The following is an 18,424-nucleotide window of genomic DNA, read 5'->3' as shown; positions in this document are numbered from 1 at the left end:
GGAAATTGCATGCACCCGGTTTGGCAAATAAATTCCAAAACCTTTATACATTTGTAAATATTTTGTAGTTGCTATTGCTGTACTTTGTTCAATAGGCCAAATTTAGAAGTTAACTGACCTTATTTGATCAAAGGGAATGGTGAAAAATAACTTAGTGACAATTCACTGAGGTTTAGTGAACTCACTGAATCTACTAAACAACAGAAATATTCTAAATTGATGTGCTTATCCCCTACCATCCAAGTGATTTACTCTCAGAGACAAAGGCTGTACCTATCTGAGGTTTAGTGAACTCACTGAATCTACTAAACAACAGAAATATTCTAAATTGATGTGCTTATCCCCTACCATCCAAGTGATTTACTCTCAGAGACAAAGGCTGTACCTATCTTTCATCTACATGAGTTGTCTTCAAGTATTTTATGAGTACAGAAGTAACAGTTAACAACTACTGTATTACCTGTGTCCCAGGCACTGCTTCATGCTTTGTGTATTACCTAATCCTCAAAACAGTTCTACTAGTATTTTCCCCATTTTAACAGATGAGGAAGCTGAGACAATGGTTAGGTAAGTTGCCAACAGTCATATAACTTAAAAATAGCAGAGCTGGGATTTGAACTCAGGCAGCCAGACTCCAGAAGCCATGCTTTAGAGATGACTGTCAAACAACTGCTGTGCTAAAACTAGTCCTGGGTAGTTGAACTTCATAAGACTTCCAGGAAGTTCTACAGATCAAGTATCTAGATCTTTTATGAGATATGACATCAACTAAATGATCTTGTTGATGTCCTAAGAGAAGTTCTGAGAAATTCGTGGTGTAGAAAATGATTTTACTAATAACTATACTCCCTCTTAAGCAGATATTAATGGTACGGAATACATTTACATCATAGTTAGTATACATGATTACTTAGTATTCCTTGATTCAATGAATATTTCAACTATGCTTCTCTTAGAAGTTGTCTTTAGGCTCTCAACAGGTTGTCAGATAATTATTTTAAAATCCAATTAAGGTGGTAGAAAACCTGTCAAAAAGTTAACAAAATTAAAAATTGTATCTAATGAGCTTTCCAGCTTTCTAGCTGTCATTTTCTAGTAGATTCATCAGGAATTCATTTACTAGGTATCACATCTGAAAGTTTAGGATGGACCTAGATTTAAATAATGAATAATCACATATTCACTTATCCACTCAGAAAAGGGGGAAGTTAAAACGTTAATAGATACATCTAGGGATTCTGTTTTCTTTACAATTACATATTGCATATTTTGTCCAGAGTAACTAAATGGAGACAAGAGTCTTACCACTTTACATGTATAAATAAGAACATCATTTGTACACATACTTAATAACCTAGGACATCAATGTACAATACTTGGGTTGTTTCAAAACAATTTGAATTAAGTAAGGAATGAGTGTTCCAGTTCATTACATCCCTATACTGCTTACCATTTATTGCCTTCATTTGTTTACATGACCTGCCAGACTTCTGAAGGCATTTGAATTTGTAATTAATGATCTAGATTAGGGTTCTTAAACATTTTCTGTAGGGCCAGATAGTAAATATTTTAGGCTTTGCAGGGTAACAAGCAAAATCAAGGATATTATGTAGGTACTTACAGAACAAGCTAAAACAAATTGCCACACTTTTTTTTCTTTCAAACTGTATCCAGCTTTATTAAAGATACTTTCCATAAACAATCATGGTATTTCAGGCAGGACATGGGCAGACAGTCATTAACAGTATACAACTTTCAAACTCTCTTCTTCAATGGACTACCAAAAATCAGCCACTATAAAACCCAGTGAAGTCCTCATCTGATGCTCTGAACAGGGCAAGTTTAGAGTGAGGGTTGACATTTCACATTTAGCATGTTGTTTAACAACTTTTCACAAGCCAACCCTGACTTTCAGGAAGTGAAATGAAAATGGTAGAATTTATCCAAAGATCCACAATCTAGAAATGGAACCACTGCTCTTTTGACAGGTGCCATCTCAGTGGCATCACTGGAAAGTCCAGATTGCCAGACACACTGGTAACCAATGACTGGGGGTCAGGTCCCAACAGATGTCTAGGCTTAAGGGATTAAGTCTATGCTGAAAGATGGAGAGGAAAAAGAAGACATAAAAATGAATTTGTTTTTCCATACCACAAGGCTTTTGTGCCAAGGTGGCCATGTGTGTCAAAGTCAGGGAATCCCTCCTCCTGGGAGCCTAGAGGAAGTTTCTCAAAACTAGAAGGGAAAGGTGTTTTCCCCACATCAATCCAGCTTCAGAGATATTCTATTAGTGACATATACCCCTTCCCCCAAAAACAACAATGAAGTGTTCTGTGTGCTAACAACATAGCTTAAAAAAAGTAAAATTCTGCATTTTTATAAAACTTGATAAAGAATATTTCAAACTGTACAGTCACCAGAAGTACACAGTTATCAAAAATGCACACACTTCACTTGGGATCTCCAACACCTTCCCCCTCCTTGCCAGCATCAGCCTTTCCCTTTTTCCCTTTGGGTACCTTCTCTCCCTTCTTTGCAGGGGCCTTTTTAGGCTTGGGCTCTGGCTTTGGAGGAGCAGGTTTAGCAGACAACCTCACAGATGTTCTCTGTGGTTCATCCTTCACCTTGGCTTTATCTCCTTTAGCATCCCCTTCAATCTTTCTCTTGGGCATGGTGGTGGCGGTGGCGGCGGGATGTGGGCACTGGGTGTGGGACGCAGCAGCACGTGGGCTTTGGTCGGTCCAGGGGTCGTTCTTGCCTCTTCTCCTTCACACTGCTCCCACACTTTTTTAATTGACAAAATTCAAAATATAGTCCAATTTTTTGTAATGCCTTTTTTTGGTGAGAATAACATTGCCTCTAATCAGGGTTCTAAGTAAGTGTTCCCTGTGATCAAAATCAGTTGTAAATGACTGCCTATTAATGGTTATCATTAACCATCATTAACCATTAATACTAATGGTAATAAGATTTTACACATTTCATCTTTAAAAATGTCTTCTCATACAGATAAGTATTGCCAAATACTGCTATCAATCCAGGAACATATGAAATTAACTGAGCATATTCATCACTTGGAAAGCATTTGTAAAATTCTTTTAGATTTCTTCCCTTGAAATTTGCCTTTTAGCATGTCATTATTTTAATCACTTCTTACCAAAAATTAGGTTGAATCGCCTCAATTGCAGTTAAATAGATTTTGAAACAGGGAAATTTCCTTTGTACTTGCACCCAGATCCCTAAAAATGCTGAACTCAGAAAATATACTCACTAAAATTTGTGGGAATGGAAATCTTGTTTCTTGTTTTAACTTTTGATAGTATGACAAATGTGTAAGGATATTGTCATCAAATATTGTGATTCAAATATCGATTGTCAAAATGACTGTACCAGATTAAAGTTGTTTTGCCTTGTGTTTTAGGCCATTCTTGTATTGCTATAAAGAAATACCTGATACTGGGTAATTTATAAGAAAAGAGGTGTAATTGGCTCATGGTTCTGCAGGCTATAGGAAGCATAGCACTGGCATCTGCTTCTGGGGAGGCCTCAGGAAGCTTTTACTCATGGCAGAAGGCAAAACAGGAGCAGGCACTTCACATGGCGAAGGCAGGAGCAAGAGAGTGTGGGGGGCGAGTGCCACATACTTTTAAACAACCAGATCTCATAACTCATTATCGTGAGGACACCACCAAGGGGATAGTGCTAAACCATTCACGAGGGCCACATATAAGGGCTCACGCCTGTAACCCTCACGCTTTGGTTAGCCGAGATGGGAAGATCTCAAGCCTAGGAGTTCAAGGCTACATTGAGCTGTGACTGTGTCTCTACACTCCAGCCTGGGCAACAGAGCAAGACCCTGTCTCTAAGTAAAAATAAAAATGAGAGTCAAAGAACCATCCAGAATCATTTCCTTTTTAAAGTGACTATGTCGCTTTCAATGTCCTTAACTCTTTGAGCAACTGTTCTTGCAAAGGCCAGGAATCTTAAGTTTATTTTCTCTGGACATACTCAGCTGCTGCATCCAAACATAATTAATTCACACCATCAATAAATGGCTTTGCTTGGCTAACAAATGATTCACTTGGAGACTTACTTTCGTTGCAGCCTCATTTTCATTTTGTGAAGAAATTCTGCTTTATTTCCATTTTAAATTTTCTAATTTTTCTAACAGTTGCTTGCCTGCGAGTTGGGAATACTGTGATGAGTGGTTTGTCTGGTAATGTCAATGGTTATTCTTTTAGCTTAGCTATATAGATGCTCTGTCATCTAATTCAACATCAAAATAATTCACACTCTTCTGTACTTTAAAAATACAATAAAGTCCACTTTTCTTGTTTTGCTATAATAGATATGCTCTGGTAATAAAAATTAAAATGTGGGTTCTGCTGTTGTAACAGCCACAACAGTGATTTGTGATGTGCCAAACAGCAGTGTGAAGTGATGACAGTCACATTCAGTGTGTGTTGCAACCACTCAACTCTGCTATTGTTCAAGAAAGCAGCTGCAGTCCTCACTTCAGCAGCACATATACTAAAAAACTGGAATGGTGCAGAGATTAGAATGGTCCCTGCGCAAGGATGACATGCAAATTCGTGAAGCGCTCCATATTAAAACCAAAAACAGCTGCAGATGATATGTAAACAAATGAGCATGGTATGTTCCAATCAAACTTTATGAACTCTGAAACTCTTAATTTCATACAATTCTAATTTTTAAAACTGATACATAATAGATGTCATACAATTTTCACATGTCACAAAATGTTCTTTTGATTATTTTTCAACCAATGGAAAATGTAAGAACATTATTAGGCCACAGGCCATATGAAAACAGGTGGTGGGACAGATTTGGCCTGCAGGATGTAGTTTGCCTGCCCCGTTCTAAATAATTTCATTTTTTATTACTTTTATGGTGATAGTTAATTGGCAGTAAAGGAGTAGTTATGTAAAGGACAACTACAAAGTGGTGTTAATACCTTCCTAGTTAGTACTCCATCACCCTACTTTCAAAAATTATTTTCCCTGAGAGAAAATATTTATTCATATTTATCTAATAAAAATTAGATATAATTTAAGTTATAAAATAATTGTATGTTATAATTTAGATAACAGGGAATGTATTTGGTAGCCTTAGTTCAGTTAAAGTTTAATTGGTAATCCTCAATTTGTAAAATAAGGCAAAGTACAAGGGTTCAATAGTAAAAACCGAACCCTAAAATTTTATTAAATAATACAAATTATATTTCACTACATGTAAGTCTGGTAGGGAGATGGAGAAAACATTTCCAATTAAGTGTTTGAAGCAATTTGTGTTTTTTCATCTGAAAAGGCTTCAGCTGTCCTCTGCCTTTTAAGAGGCGGATCTTCATGATTCTCTGTAACAAATCCAGAAAACCTATTTTAGGTAAGATATTAACAGTTGAAAATACTCTTAAAAAAAACAAACAATATAGGCATGTTTAATCTAGTCAACTTAAACATGAAATAACATTCTTGCAGATTTACTATTTTAATGAAATAGCCTTCTATTAGATTGAACTAACAGAGTACCTTTCTATTAGACTGAACTAATACTGCATTAAAATTTGTAAAACTGGGAGGAACTAGTTACAATTGAACAGCAAGGTTTACATTTAATTTCCCAGAAACTGCTCACCTGGATTTCTGGTCTGGTTCTTGTAGAGTACAGCGGCAGGAATCTGAAAGGTGATGCACAGCATTTCCTTGTTTGGGGCCACATTTCTTACCAGGTGAACTGAACTGCATGCCTCCAGAGAAATGCCTAACACAGCTCCAGCCCTTTGCCGAACATCCTCAGCAGGGTTAGCATCTTTAGAAAAGCTGTAACAATGCACTATGGGAAGGAACTCACTGCTGCATGGCTGCCCATCTAAAAGCCATCTGAAAGCACTAAGAAACTCTATAGCTTTTGCTGGCAAGTTCATGACAACGTGCACAGAGGGTTTTCTTTCTTTTGACAGACCCAGCAGCTGCATTAACTCTTCTTTGACTGGTCCTTGGAGGAAGTCTTTCCCATCCAAGTTGAAGACTTTCACCTTTTGGTCCACTTTATTTAATTTACAGTTGTGCAACAGCCATTTATGAGATTCAGGATTGAGATCATTGGCAAATACAGTGCAATTTTTCTTTGCTACTGGAATGGCAAAGGGCCCAACCCCAGCAAAAACATCAAATAGGACATCCCCAGGTCTGAGAAGTTCTGTGATACGGCTGTGTTCTGTAGACAGACGAGGATTCCAATAGACTTTTGAAAAATCAAATTCATAGGTGTAGTTGTTTTCTCGAACCTGAAAAAAGGTGTTATGCTTTTTGGTTAATTTCTTTGGTCCTAAATCCTAACCATTGCTATTGGATAGGTTGTGTATACACACAGGCAAACACATACACATTTAAATTTACTACTGTAAGAGCCAAACAACAGTGCATTTAAAGGCATTTTAATTAGACTCCTGGTGTTTATGCTATTCCTAAGGCCAGTTAATATACGGCATTAGACTTATTCGTGAGAAAAAGTCATCTCTTTAAAGCCAAATGGCTCTCCATCTCAATCCTATAGGGCCATGGCCATAAAGTAGTTACCATATCACATGAGGAATTTTTCAGACAGGCCAATTAACTGGCTTAATTATACTCATGTCACCAGATAGACAAGGCAAGACCTACAATTTTGAAACAACACACCACCCATATCTTCATGGTGGGTAGCCAAGTTGCAGACAGTACTTCTATGCAGCAAACAAGCTTCCCTCCTTATTTAGTTTTGTGTTTGTAAAAGGGAGCCATGGTAGATGTGTCACTGAATTTTGAGGTATTTTACTATGTTTTTACACAGCTACTTGAACTTTGCAAATTTGATGTCTATAAATGAGAGCCAGTGTATAGAATGAATCATTCCCAGATTCTCTTTCCCAAATTTGAGTTTTCATGAGTAAACTAAATATACACAGTGAAGCTAATTCTTGAACAAAAGACTTTTTAACATTTCTTTTGGGTCTATTGTAGTAGACACCTTAAAAAACAGAAAATAAAACAAGTTACAGTCATGAAGTATGACCTCTGCCATCATCTTAAACTCATTAATTTATGCATGAAGAATCAAAGGCCAGAAAGTTCATAAGTTCTAGAAATCTCATAGATAGATATATCTTCCATCTTCTGCTTTCCAGGACCTTAAATCCCAATTTGTGTGTTATTTTTTTTTTTCCTTCTCCCAACCATATCAGATGCTTCCGGCCAAATTGTTAAGGTTACAGAGGTGGAAATGTTTCTGCAAACTTCTGCCAACTCCAAGTCTTTCTGGGTATAACCTAGGAGGTTGAAATATATCTCGAGAACTATTTTATACATACTGTTCTATAACTTGCTTTTTGTCACTTATATTGCTTTCTGGCAATTGTCCATTGTCAACCTATCGATGGACAACTTATTTTAACAAATATGGAGCTAAAAAAACTTTAATGATGGAAATATTCCATTGTATCACTATATGAGAATTTAACCAATTCTTCTGAAAAGGTTTTATCAATGTTATTCCATCAATAGCATACATAAGTGATCACATTCTCACATACTCACCAACACTGGATGTTACAAGTATTTTAAATCTTTGTCATCTATTCTGATTCTAAACATAATATTGATGTACACCTTACTTGGAGATAATAAAATATACCTTTGTCATCATGTTCTGCTCTCCAGATAGCACTTCCATTTGGAAATTTCGGTACATATTGTCAATAATATTTATTTTATTTACTGCTGAGGTGATTCCTGGATTTTTGTCAATCATAACCTGGCCTAAAAGAAAAAATGAAAATCCATAATACTGCCTATTGGTTGCAAAATAAAAGCTAACATTGTTAATATGAAACAGAAATGAGCTGTATTTCTTTTGGTTGATAAAGACTGCACCTACTGTGTGTAATGTGGCATGCAATTTAAAAAATTCAACAGACGACTAAAGTTAATGTCTGACAGTTGCTAATATGCACACACAAAATGTTGGGTACATTTTTAAAGAAAACATTTTGAGGAGTTTGGGTCTACCTAATGTTTTTTCCATGTTTTACTAAATCTTTTCAAATGAACCAATAAACAAGGAACCAAAAAGGTAGATCACACAAGGAATTGGGAAAGAATGGAAAGAGATGTAAAGGACCCTGGCAACAAATGGCCTCAGAAAACAGTAAAACATCTGCCGGTTCCACTGGCCTCAAGCCAAATGTCTGTTTTACTATGGCTTTGGAACAAATGCCCCCACTTTAGAAATATATGCTGGCAAAACAATGTTTCCCAAAAAAAAGAAACATAGATTATTTAGAGTCCTATCTAAATTAAATGTTCATTTACTTCAGAGCAAAAAAGCTACAGAACTGGAATACTCATGGCCTTTTGATGAATCTATTTTTTTAGTTAGCACTTTAAAAAAGTTATAAAAATCTATATGCTATCTCATTGCATAACTTGATTTGTAAATCAGCACACAGTACCCAATTATACAATATCCTGAAATACAACCAGCATTTGTCCCATTTCTGATAATCAGATACTTTTTTAATATAGTATCAATAAACAAATTAATCATTGCTCTTACCCTTTCTGCTTCGTGTACCTGAACTCAACTTTTAAGGTACAGAATTTAGTTTGAAATGAGGAATGAAATTTATAAATTTTTAAAAACTATTCTGAAGGTCTATAGTAAAAGCTTTAAAATTACTACTGTATGAAAATGTTTCACTTTTAATGTATGAGTACCTCTATGAAAGAAAGTTTATAAAATAGGAATGCCAGAGAAATGTTTGAGTTAGGGTAGGCAGTGACTCATAGGAAAGCCTAGACTTGACATTTGTCACAATTACAAGGATCTGCTTAAGTATTTATGTTACCACTATCCATTATTACTCCCTTCATCAATAAAAACAAAAGAAATGCGTAACAGGACATTATGGTGCTTGACATATAGAAGAGGCTCAATTGGTTGAATCAATGAAAGCATAAGTAAACATCTTGCACTTTTGACTATAAAGTACCCAAATTTATGAAACCTAGTATTTAACATAGCCCTGAAGGCCTAACAAGTCTTGTGTACCAAAAAGATCTCTCCTCAATGTAGCTGCCAAAGCATGTGATTCAAGTTTAATCTACACTGATGTATTGGTGTACATAAAAGCCTGGACCAGTATTTGGAACTTGCTATGACTAAAGAAGATATTCCAAAATGGCCCTCAAAAGAGGGTATGTAGCTCAAGATCTAGCTTAAAGTTAACATGATAAAATGTTCGGCCTCTGTAACTTGGCGTTAAAAAAAATAATTTTTAAAGCTAAAATGAACAATTTGCAAATTCCCTTCACATACATGAATATTACTATGACACACGTACCAATTAAATGTTTGAAAGGCAGCTGATGATCTCGAAGGTTTAGGTGTGCAATATGTCCAACCCTGCTAAACCCTGAAGTTACATCTTGACCTTCAGGAAGCACAGCTCTCAAGATTTCTTCTGACTTAAAGTTTTCATATGTTAGTTCCAAATTGTATTTAGAGATCTGTGGACTGACATTAAGCTGCTCTAAAACACTGAGTTCTGCTTTCTCAAAGGAATCATGAGTAAATATTTTACAGGGATCCAACATGATTAGTCTACTTTCTTTATCTTCCGGATCTTCAATCACACGTCTTATGCCTGGGCGTTGCAATGCTGCCCTTTTTAGGGGTCGCATCAATTTATTGACTATTTCTTTCCTCACTTTAAGCACTGGAATGTTGACTGTCTTTTTAAAAGCTGTTCTATCAAGTTTTGTCATGCCTCGGACATCAGAAGGTGGTGAAAACAATTCAGAGTCTCTCTCATGTGTTTCTATTTCTGGCATGGTTGAGAATCTTCTTTGACCCAGTAAGAAAATACCAGGTGCTTCCAAAAGCATCTGTGTCAGGGATGTCCAAGCTAGTGGAATCAATGACTTTGATTCAGTTATGCTATGGCTTTCCAGTTTCAGAAGTCTTCTTGAGAATCCAAATGGCCTCCATAAGATCCTTAAAAAAAAAAATTCACACACCACAGCTTTTGAGAATAAAAATCTAAATTCTACTCTCTCAAATAACCTGTTAAATGCTGACAAATAAAACGTTTAGTGATGTGTGGGAAGTATACTATCTTTTCCAGACTAGGATGACTTTTCCAGGAAGTCGTATTAGTGGTAGATAATAGTGGTATATATTAAATTTACACCTTCAACCCACCTGCTCCCAGTTCAGAGGGCTTAGTGATCCATTAGCCATACTCAATGATCCTCTTCACCCACAATTTTCTAGATAATACATTTGGGATTGGAAGGCTGAAGTATGAGTTAAATAGTCATCCGTAAATGAAATAGTCATTATATATGACCATTACTAGTGGTGATATTTATTAGGATAGTCTCATGGGTGCTTATTGTGTCAGATACTGCGCTAAATGCTTTATGTACATTATGAATCTTGGGAGGTGTGCAGTATTGCACCCTCATTTTGTAAATAAACTAAAGGTCAGACGTAAGGTAACCCACCCAAACTCTCCCAGCTGATAAGTGGCTAAGCATGTATTAAAACCTAGTTTTGACTGACTTCGGTGCTTGTGTTCTTAATATATTGCTCTGTTGTTTTCGATGCTTTACTGCCACATGTCCTGCCTTTAACTAGAGGCTTCTGTATTTTGAGGACATACTCAGCTTTGCTGAGTGTTATATGCATAGTATCAGTTATTCAGTGTCTTCTAAAATACCAAAGAATCTATTTGTAAGGGGAAAGGGCCCTGTCCCAGAATCCCGTAAAGCAACGAAGTCTAATTTCACCATCAGAGATCAAATTGGTGACCCTGGATAAATTACTATGAGTCTCGGTTTTCCCATCAGTAAAATGCGGCGAAAGGCTTTTGAAACATTCCTTACTAACCAGTACCTCGAAACTAAGCTCAGCACCTAGGCGGGTGGGTGACCTCGCGATGTTTCTGTGCCCATGCAGCACAAGGCAGAGAGCAGCCCTGGGCGGGCTGGTACCTCCCCTGGACCATTAGCCCCTAACGCGGCCGCCACCTCACCAAAGCACCATTCCAAATCCCCACGTCGCTCTGCAGCTGGATCCGCGAGCCGACCCCTCACCTCCCGCTCCGGTACCGATCGGCTGTGGGTCGCGGGTGGATGGGCGTGCCTTCTATGACATCATCACTGTTCGCCGCGGAGAGGGAGAGCGTCATCAGATCACGTCGACTCGCTCCTTTCCTTCCAGGCCCTGGTGAAGTACGGAAGGCCGGAAGGGCCGGGCTCAAAGCTCCGCCTCTGGCGCGACCGGCGACTGGAGCGCAGGGCAGGGGTAGAGGCTCTCAGATGGACCTGCTAGTCAGCTGGAGAGCAGCATGGAGGCGTCCTGGGGGAGCTTCAACGCTGAGCGGGGCTGGAATGTCTGTGTCCAGCAGCCTGAAGAAGCGGAGGCCGAAGAGTTGAGTCCGTTGCTAAGCAACGTAAGTGGGCTGTGTTCGCTTCCCCGCGCTGATGCCCTCCGGCTTCCCTCAGGTGCCTGCCAAATAAGACCCAGAAAAAGAGTACCGCACCGGGACAGGGGAGACGCTGGAGCCTGAACCGTGGGGGATGGGGTCTGAAGGTAGCCGCCGAGATTCTCAGATGAGATTGGCGCAGTTATGAACGTGATAGCAGCCTAGCATACTCTAGAAAGAAAAGATGAAAAGCGTCGGGTGGAAGAGATGCAGCGTTGAGTGGAAGCTGCGAACATGATGGGATGAGCGGCCCTAGGATTATGTACTCACTGCTGTTAGTATCTTTGTCACCTTATTTTCTCCACCAGTCTCGTGAGGTCTTTGCAAGAGTCACAGGATTTTCCTCTTCCGACTTAGTCTGGGGGGAGGGAGAGTAATAAACATTTTAATACAGAAATTCTTAGCGGTAGAATGGAAGTGGCTTGGTAGTAAGTGCATAGAACGTTCCTGACCCTAAAGCCTGTGCAGTGGGCGCTCCGCTTTTTAACTCGAGTCCTAGACACTGTTCCCTGGACTTTGTTCCCAATGCTGTTTGTGGGGAGGGGGATGTTTTCAGGGATACTGCCAGAACAACGTGAATTGCTTCTATTTATAATATTGTCACTGCAAGGTATTCCTGACCATCCTTCCAGTTTGGTAGAACTAATTCATTAGATATGTAAGTAGAGATTAGTTGTGCAGTCCTTGTAATTGAGGAGGAACAACTGCCCACAGCAGTCCCAGGTTGACTCAGCAATTCTTTAGTAATCACATGAGCTGAGGCCTTATCCCTCCTCTCCCTCCCCACCCCATTCCTATCCTGAACCCTACCTGTCTTGTGTACTGGTGGAAATAATTTTCCTAAGAAACCCTAGATTCCTTTAGCTGCAGTAGTGGGAGATGGGAAGGAAAGGAAAGGAAAGGAAACTAGTGTTGGTTAAGCGACGAGTATGTCATACAAAGCCTGGTGATTTGCAGCTTTTTCCCATAATCTTTCATTTATGGAATTTCTTCATGAAATTTTAACTTCACCATCCAAACATTTAACACTACTAAATTTGTGTGCTTACAGGAACTTCATAGGCAGCGATCCCCAGGTGTTTCATTTGGTTTATCAGTGTTTAATTTGATGAATGCCATCATGGGAAGTGGCATCCTTGGCTTAGCTTATGTTATGGCTAATACCGGTGTCTTTGGATTTAGGTGAGTCTTCATATTTTACCATCACATTTTTTTTCCATTTTGATAATATACGGAGAAGTAGAGAGATTCCAGAAGGTGCTATTATACAATTTCTAGTTAGTTATTTCTGGAGTTTTAGCATTCTTCTTGTTATTCTTGTTGCTAGTCTGGACCTTGGAGGGCTACTACATAGCTTCTTAAATACACAGAAGTGTGACTAGTTTTTAAAAATGGGAACTCGATCCACATTTCATTTATAATGAAATATGGCACTTAAGAGTGGCATATTCATTGTGTCTCCTTGGCCAAAGTGAATCAAAGCCATGCAGATTAACTTCCAAATAGCAATTCTGTGAGTGCAAATACAACACATAATCTTTTCATTCCTCACTGTCTCTTTGTATTGTTAAGTAGTCTTATTTCACTTTCTGAGGCCAGGCATGTGTTTTGTGCGTGTTCTTTTTTATGTTTCAGGACTTGGCTTGTAGGCCAGTTTGCCCAAAATAGAAGACAATCCTGGATATTCTGTGCTTTCGTAGTACTTTGTATATTCATTCTGTTATTATAATTGTTAGAATGATATGTTTGGAAATTAATATTCCCACTAAACTGAAATCCTTTATAACTGGAGGTCAAGGCAGGCGGATCACTGGAACCCACGAGTTTGAGACCAACCTGGGCAAGATGGTGAAACCCCATCTCTGCCAAAAATACAAAAATTAGCCTGGTGTGGTGGAGTGCGCCTGTAGTCTTAGCTACTTGGAAGGATTGCTTGAGCCTGAGAGGTTGAGGCTGCAGTGAGCCATGATTGGGCCACTGCACTCTAGCCTGGGTGGCAGAGTGAGATCCTGTCTAAAAGTTTTAAAAAATAGAAAAATACTTTATAACTGGACCTTATTCTTAGCATCTAGCACCACATGGCTAATAGAATGAATGAACAAGTTGGCTTTGTCGGTAGAAGCAGATCTATTTACTAGGAAATTTAAAATGCCTAGGGAGTCTTTTTTAGGTTTATTTCTGCTTTTATTCTGAATTTTTTGATAAGCAAAGCAACTTTTAAGTAACCCAACTTGCTTTTATTATGGAATGTACTCACAAACTTTCATTATTTTTAAAATTAAAAAATATATGTGACACCTTAAGCAAGACATAGTCAGAGGACTTTTTTGATTCTCTTTGAAAAATCATAATTTATGCACCAGGGTCTTACATGCAGATATATACTGCTGAATGTGTGCTCACCCAGTCATAGCAACCATCATTTTTGGTGATGCTAAACTGTTATTTTGTGAAGTTCCTGATGTCAGTTTAATGACATTTGTACTTTTACCTCTCAATTTTATTTATTAACAAGTATTAACTGGACCACAGAGAGAAAATTTCTTCAATGACTGGGGTAGTTCATTGGGGATAGCTGTATAGAAGCTTGTCCTGCCGGTGTCTTCCTAAAAATGAACAGGAAATTATCTAAGTTTTTTCTTTCACAGTGTTGGTGAGAAGACCTCAATCATTACATTGTTTGCACATTTTTCAAATTGCATCATTAGAGGTGTGTTAACTACATTATTTTAGTTTAGTTTGGTTTGGAGAGTGTGTGTGTTTAATAGATGCTAGAAAATACAGTCTAAATAAATCTTAAATACACCTTAATAAGATGAAGGTATGATAAGGAGGTCCACATCACTGGAAGTAGAGGGAGGAAGGGAAAAAGAGAAGACAATGAGATTGCATAAGTAAAACTTCTATTTAGACTTAAAATTGGAAGAAAACCAGTCATAAAAGGGAAATATTACAAGATTATTTAATGGCTGATTCAGCAGTCAGCAGACAAGACTGCAAAATGAGAAAGTTTGCTTGTATTTTTTAAAAAGTTTGGTTTTTATTTTTTGATTTTAAAATCAGTATATTTTCATTTAAATAAAATGTGGTAAATACAAAAAAGTAGAAAAGTATCTTCTTAATTTCCTTAATGAACAGAATTCTACTACTCAGAGATAGTTCCTGTAAATATTTGACTGTTAAGAAATTTGTTTTTGTAATGAGACACCATACAAAAGACAAACTTTTGGGAGGATATGACCAGGTGTTCTTTTATGTTTTAGCTTCTTGCTGCTGACAGTTGCTCTCCTGGCTTCTTACTCAGTCCATCTTCTGCTTAGTATGTGTATTCAGACAGGTGAGTAAAAATGTTATGCTGCTTCATTTAATAAAGCAGTCCCTTGAGTTTGTATCTACATATAGAATTGGATGTCTCAAATCTGATATCCAGTGAGCATACATTTTTATTAGATAGGGTGATCGGAATGGAGAATTTGAAAAACCAGGATATACAGACCCAATACTGTGGAGGAATATCTAAGCACAGGATGGGAGGAGGTAACTGCATTTTTACCTGCTTTCCTCCACAACACAACCTAATTTTCTGGAGTAGAGTAGATTATGGGAGGATCGAAAAGGTGTTCAAAGGATCTAAACCTTATGCTTATGGGGAAATCATTTTCTCAAGGAGAGAACACCTTCTCAGAGCTACTGTTGCCTTCCCTGCCCCCATCTGCCTGCTAGTCAGAGGTGGGGATGGCAGAATTAGGATTGCAGGAAGTAAGGTCACAAAGCTTTAATTTATTTAGACACATTATGTATTTTTAATTGCAAGTCTAGAATAGGGTAGTTTTTTCCTAAGAGAAATAGGTGTGTGCAGTTAATTCAATATATTTGTGTATATATTTTTTTCCATTTGGAATTTTATTATGCAATTCAGTCACGTATTGAATAAGTTCTTTTAGGATTCAGTAAATAAAAGTATATGAATTATAGAAGTGCTTTCCTAAGGTTTTCCTTTCGTCATTAATAAATATTCTATGTTCATCAGTCCTGGTCTTTTTATCTGTCTAGTCTCTTTTGTCTTTGGATTAGGTCAGCTTTGATGCCAAAATCATGGGTTTAATTCTTATATGGATGAGTTCGTTTTGCTCTATCTGGCCTTGTGATTTTCAGATTTTAAGAAGAAAAGTAGATACACAAAATAGATAAAAATGGATTTCTTAATTCATTTAGTATTTCTATAAAAGAATACCTGAGGCTGCATAATTTATAAATAAAAGAGGTTTATTTTGCTCATAGTTCTACAGGCTCTGCAAGAAGCATGGCCCTTCTTATGAGGGGCTTTTCTGCTCCATCTGCATCTAGTAAGGGGCTCAGGCTGCTTTCATTCATTGTGGAAGGTGAAGGGGAGCTAGGATATGCAGAGATCACATGGCAAGAGAGGAAGCGAGAGAGGAGGGGCATTCCGGGTTCTTTTTAACAACCAGCTCTCATGAAACTAATAAAAGTGAAAACTCACTCATTACCCCAAGGAAGGCACCAAGCCATTCATGAGGGATCTGGCCCCAGGGCCCAAACACCTCCCCTTTGGCCCCACCTCCAACACTAGGGATCTGATTTCAACATGAGATTTGGAGGGGCCTGACAAACCAAACTATATCAGTGAGACTATTCTGTGCTGAAACAGGTGAGTGAAGCCCAGTGATGTTTCTTAAGAATTTTAAGACTCTCCAGAATAATTCTGAAACCACTGCTCTAGTTTGTTTTCCTAAAACCTGTCCATCATCAGAAATACTCATAGATCTTTTTATACACAGAGAGCTCTAAGCCTCAGGGATTCTGATTTCAAAAATCTGAGGTGAGACTCAAGAATATGTTTTTAACAAGGCAAAACCAGTTAAGGATCCATAGTTTATAGCTCTAACTTGTACCAGTGCTTTGGCCATCCAGTGCCAGATATGTTTTTAACAAGTCCTCCAAGTGATTCTTTTTTTTTTTTTTTTTTTTTTTTTGAGACGGAGTCTTGCTCTTTCGCCCAGGCTGGAGTGCAGTGGCGCAATCTCGGCTCACTGCAAGCTCCGCGTCCCGGGTTCACGCCATTCTCCTGCCTCAGCCTCTCCGAGTAGCTGGGACTACAGGCGCCCGCCACCACGCCCGGCTAATTTTTTGTATTTTTTAGTAGAGACGGGGTTTCACCGTGGTCTCGATCTCCTGACCTTGTGATCCGCCCGCCTCGGCCTCCCAAAGTGCTGGGATTACAAGCGTGAGCCACCGCGCCCGGCCCCAAGTGATTCTTATGCAAATCTAGTTTAGGATTCATAGTTTATAGCCGCAACTTCTAACAGTGCTTTGGCCATCCAGTGCATGCCTCTGCTCTCCAGGAGCTTGGGTGAATGTGCAGACAGATACAAATACTAGGAAGCAGTACAAATATTAATCTTAAAGTAACAGGTTGTTCATAAAAGCATCCTGAATTTAGGAATAATAGCTTTAGATAAATATATTTGTAAATCCTGCTGAAACTTAAATTTTAATTGCATGTATTGAAATTTTGCTGAATGTGAAAAAAATTATACTTAATTGTGATACTTTAACATCTTGGTAGATTCTTTTAATTCATTCTGTTAAAAGATTAATACTTTAGTCAACTACATGGCAATTATGTCTTTCAAGCTTCATTTTAAAACTTCATTTTAGTTTTAATTTAAGTAAAATGTTTTATTTTGGTTATGTGGGAGTAGTATTCAATGTGTGGAGATTTCTAAGTAATATTAATTTTTTACTCCTTCAGTTCACATGTATTTAACTTTAAGATTCTGTGTTTGTTCTTTTCTGTAACTTTGGGGCGTATGAAGTGAATATATCTGTTTCTTTTTCTTTTCTCTTTTTCTTTGATTTCTGTAGCCTACTTGGGCCCATGAACTAACTACTTCATGGTTCTGCCTGCACATTGACTCACCTGTCTCCCGTTGATTGAATTCCTTCAATCTTTGTAAAATTCTCTATGGAGGTAGGCTTTTCCTTTTTTTTTTTCTTTCAATACATACATTCATATATAAAGACTAGAGTATAATACGTAACTAACTCTCCCCCAACAGTTTGTTGGACTATCATAAAGGATTATTATGCTCAGATTGAATTCATTGGTAAGAGAAAGGGCTATCATGAGTTTTTATGAAATAACTTCTTCATTTATTTGCTGGAGGTAAAGGGTAAAGAGAAATTTTCATCTTTATAAAAGTAAAGGATTTCTTCACATGAAATTGTACTTTAGATTTTATGGAGAGTTTGGGGTCTATCAGGACTTTTCATGGGAGCTGAGGTGGCATGTAAAGAACCTTATTCTCTCTATCCTTCGTTTGTCATCTGTAAAATGGCAATGATAACACTTCCCTCTTGGAATTGTTATGAGAATGAACTAAAATAATGTATATGAAATGTCAAGTCCTTGGCAAATGAGTGCTCACTGGGGCAAAAATCCCTAAAGATTGCAGAGTGTTGTACACACTACTATCTCAGAAATGGTTGGTTGCCATTCTTTTGGAATATTTCTCATGCTCTGATACTAAACCCACAGCTCCCCTCCACTGGCTTCCATGTTACTGTCAACTGGAGAGAATGAGAGTCCTAGAACTCTGCATACCTCTGGCCAAACCACAACTCCCTAGTCGTTGATCCCTACTACTCGCTGCGTTGTCACCATTATTTGCCTTGAGACCATTTGGATTATGACATTATACCATTTATCTCAATTTGTGTTAGTTATTTCAAGTATACTAGATTATCTTTCATTTCTCAGACTCATCCCATATGGCTGTCATCTGTTTCTGACCTCGTCTTCCACTGCTCTCTAACTCCTGAAACCCTTCCACTGTGCTCTCTGGAACTCACAGT

At 38.0% G+C, this 18,424-nt stretch overlaps 2 protein-coding genes and 1 non-coding gene across 8 annotated transcripts in view; 2 read left to right on the top strand and 1 right to left on the bottom strand.

The window, feature by feature from the left end:
• Window positions 1-1,648: 1,648 nt before the first annotated feature.
• On the bottom strand, window positions 1,649-11,273 carry TRMT5 (tRNA methyltransferase 5). Of its 5 annotated transcripts, none has more exons than XM_055289167.2 (5): window positions 11,157-11,273; window positions 9,401-10,053; window positions 7,693-7,817; window positions 5,656-6,307; window positions 1,649-5,374 (listed from the first exon to the last, which is right to left on the bottom strand). In XM_055289167.2, exons 1-5 carry the CDS (start codon window positions 11,249-11,251, stop codon window positions 5,289-5,291), a joined length of 1,611 nt encoding a protein of 536 aa, XP_055145142.1. In that variant the 5' UTR covers window positions 11,252-11,273; the 3' UTR covers window positions 1,649-5,288. The 5 variants fall into 5 exon arrangements, with proteins under 5 accessions (XP_055145142.1, XP_055145144.1, XP_055145143.1 ...); XM_055289169.2 differs by having other exon boundaries at window positions 11,096-11,258; XM_055289168.2 differs by having other exon boundaries at window positions 10,977-11,246.
• Window positions 4,507-4,612, top strand: LOC129488944 (U6 spliceosomal RNA). Its single transcript, XR_008659783.1, has one exon. It is a non-coding gene; the product is annotated as a U6 spliceosomal RNA (small nuclear RNA).
• SLC38A6 (solute carrier family 38 member 6) overlaps window positions 11,253-18,424 on the top strand; it is a 67,235-nt gene continuing 60,063 nt past the window's right edge. The window contains exons 1-3 of one of the 2 annotated variants that reach the window (XM_055289172.2): window positions 11,253-11,515; window positions 12,600-12,730; window positions 14,812-14,885. In XM_055289172.2, coding sequence (XP_055145147.1) covers window positions 11,411-11,515; window positions 12,600-12,730; window positions 14,812-14,885 — 310 coding nt within the window. In that variant the 5' untranslated portion in view covers window positions 11,253-11,410. Of the gene's footprint in view, window positions 11,568-12,599; window positions 12,731-14,811; window positions 14,886-18,424 lie in introns of both variants that reach the window. The other variant, XM_063644541.1, reaches the window with a different exon arrangement.

This window comes from Symphalangus syndactylus, chromosome 8, assembly GCF_028878055.3.
Source record: "Symphalangus syndactylus isolate Jambi chromosome 8, NHGRI_mSymSyn1-v2.1_pri, whole genome shotgun sequence".
Lineage (NCBI taxonomy): Eukaryota > Metazoa > Chordata > Mammalia > Primates > Hylobatidae > Symphalangus > Symphalangus syndactylus.
Note: the sequence above shows the minus strand (reverse complement) of the source record. Positions and strands in the feature narration are given on the sequence as shown.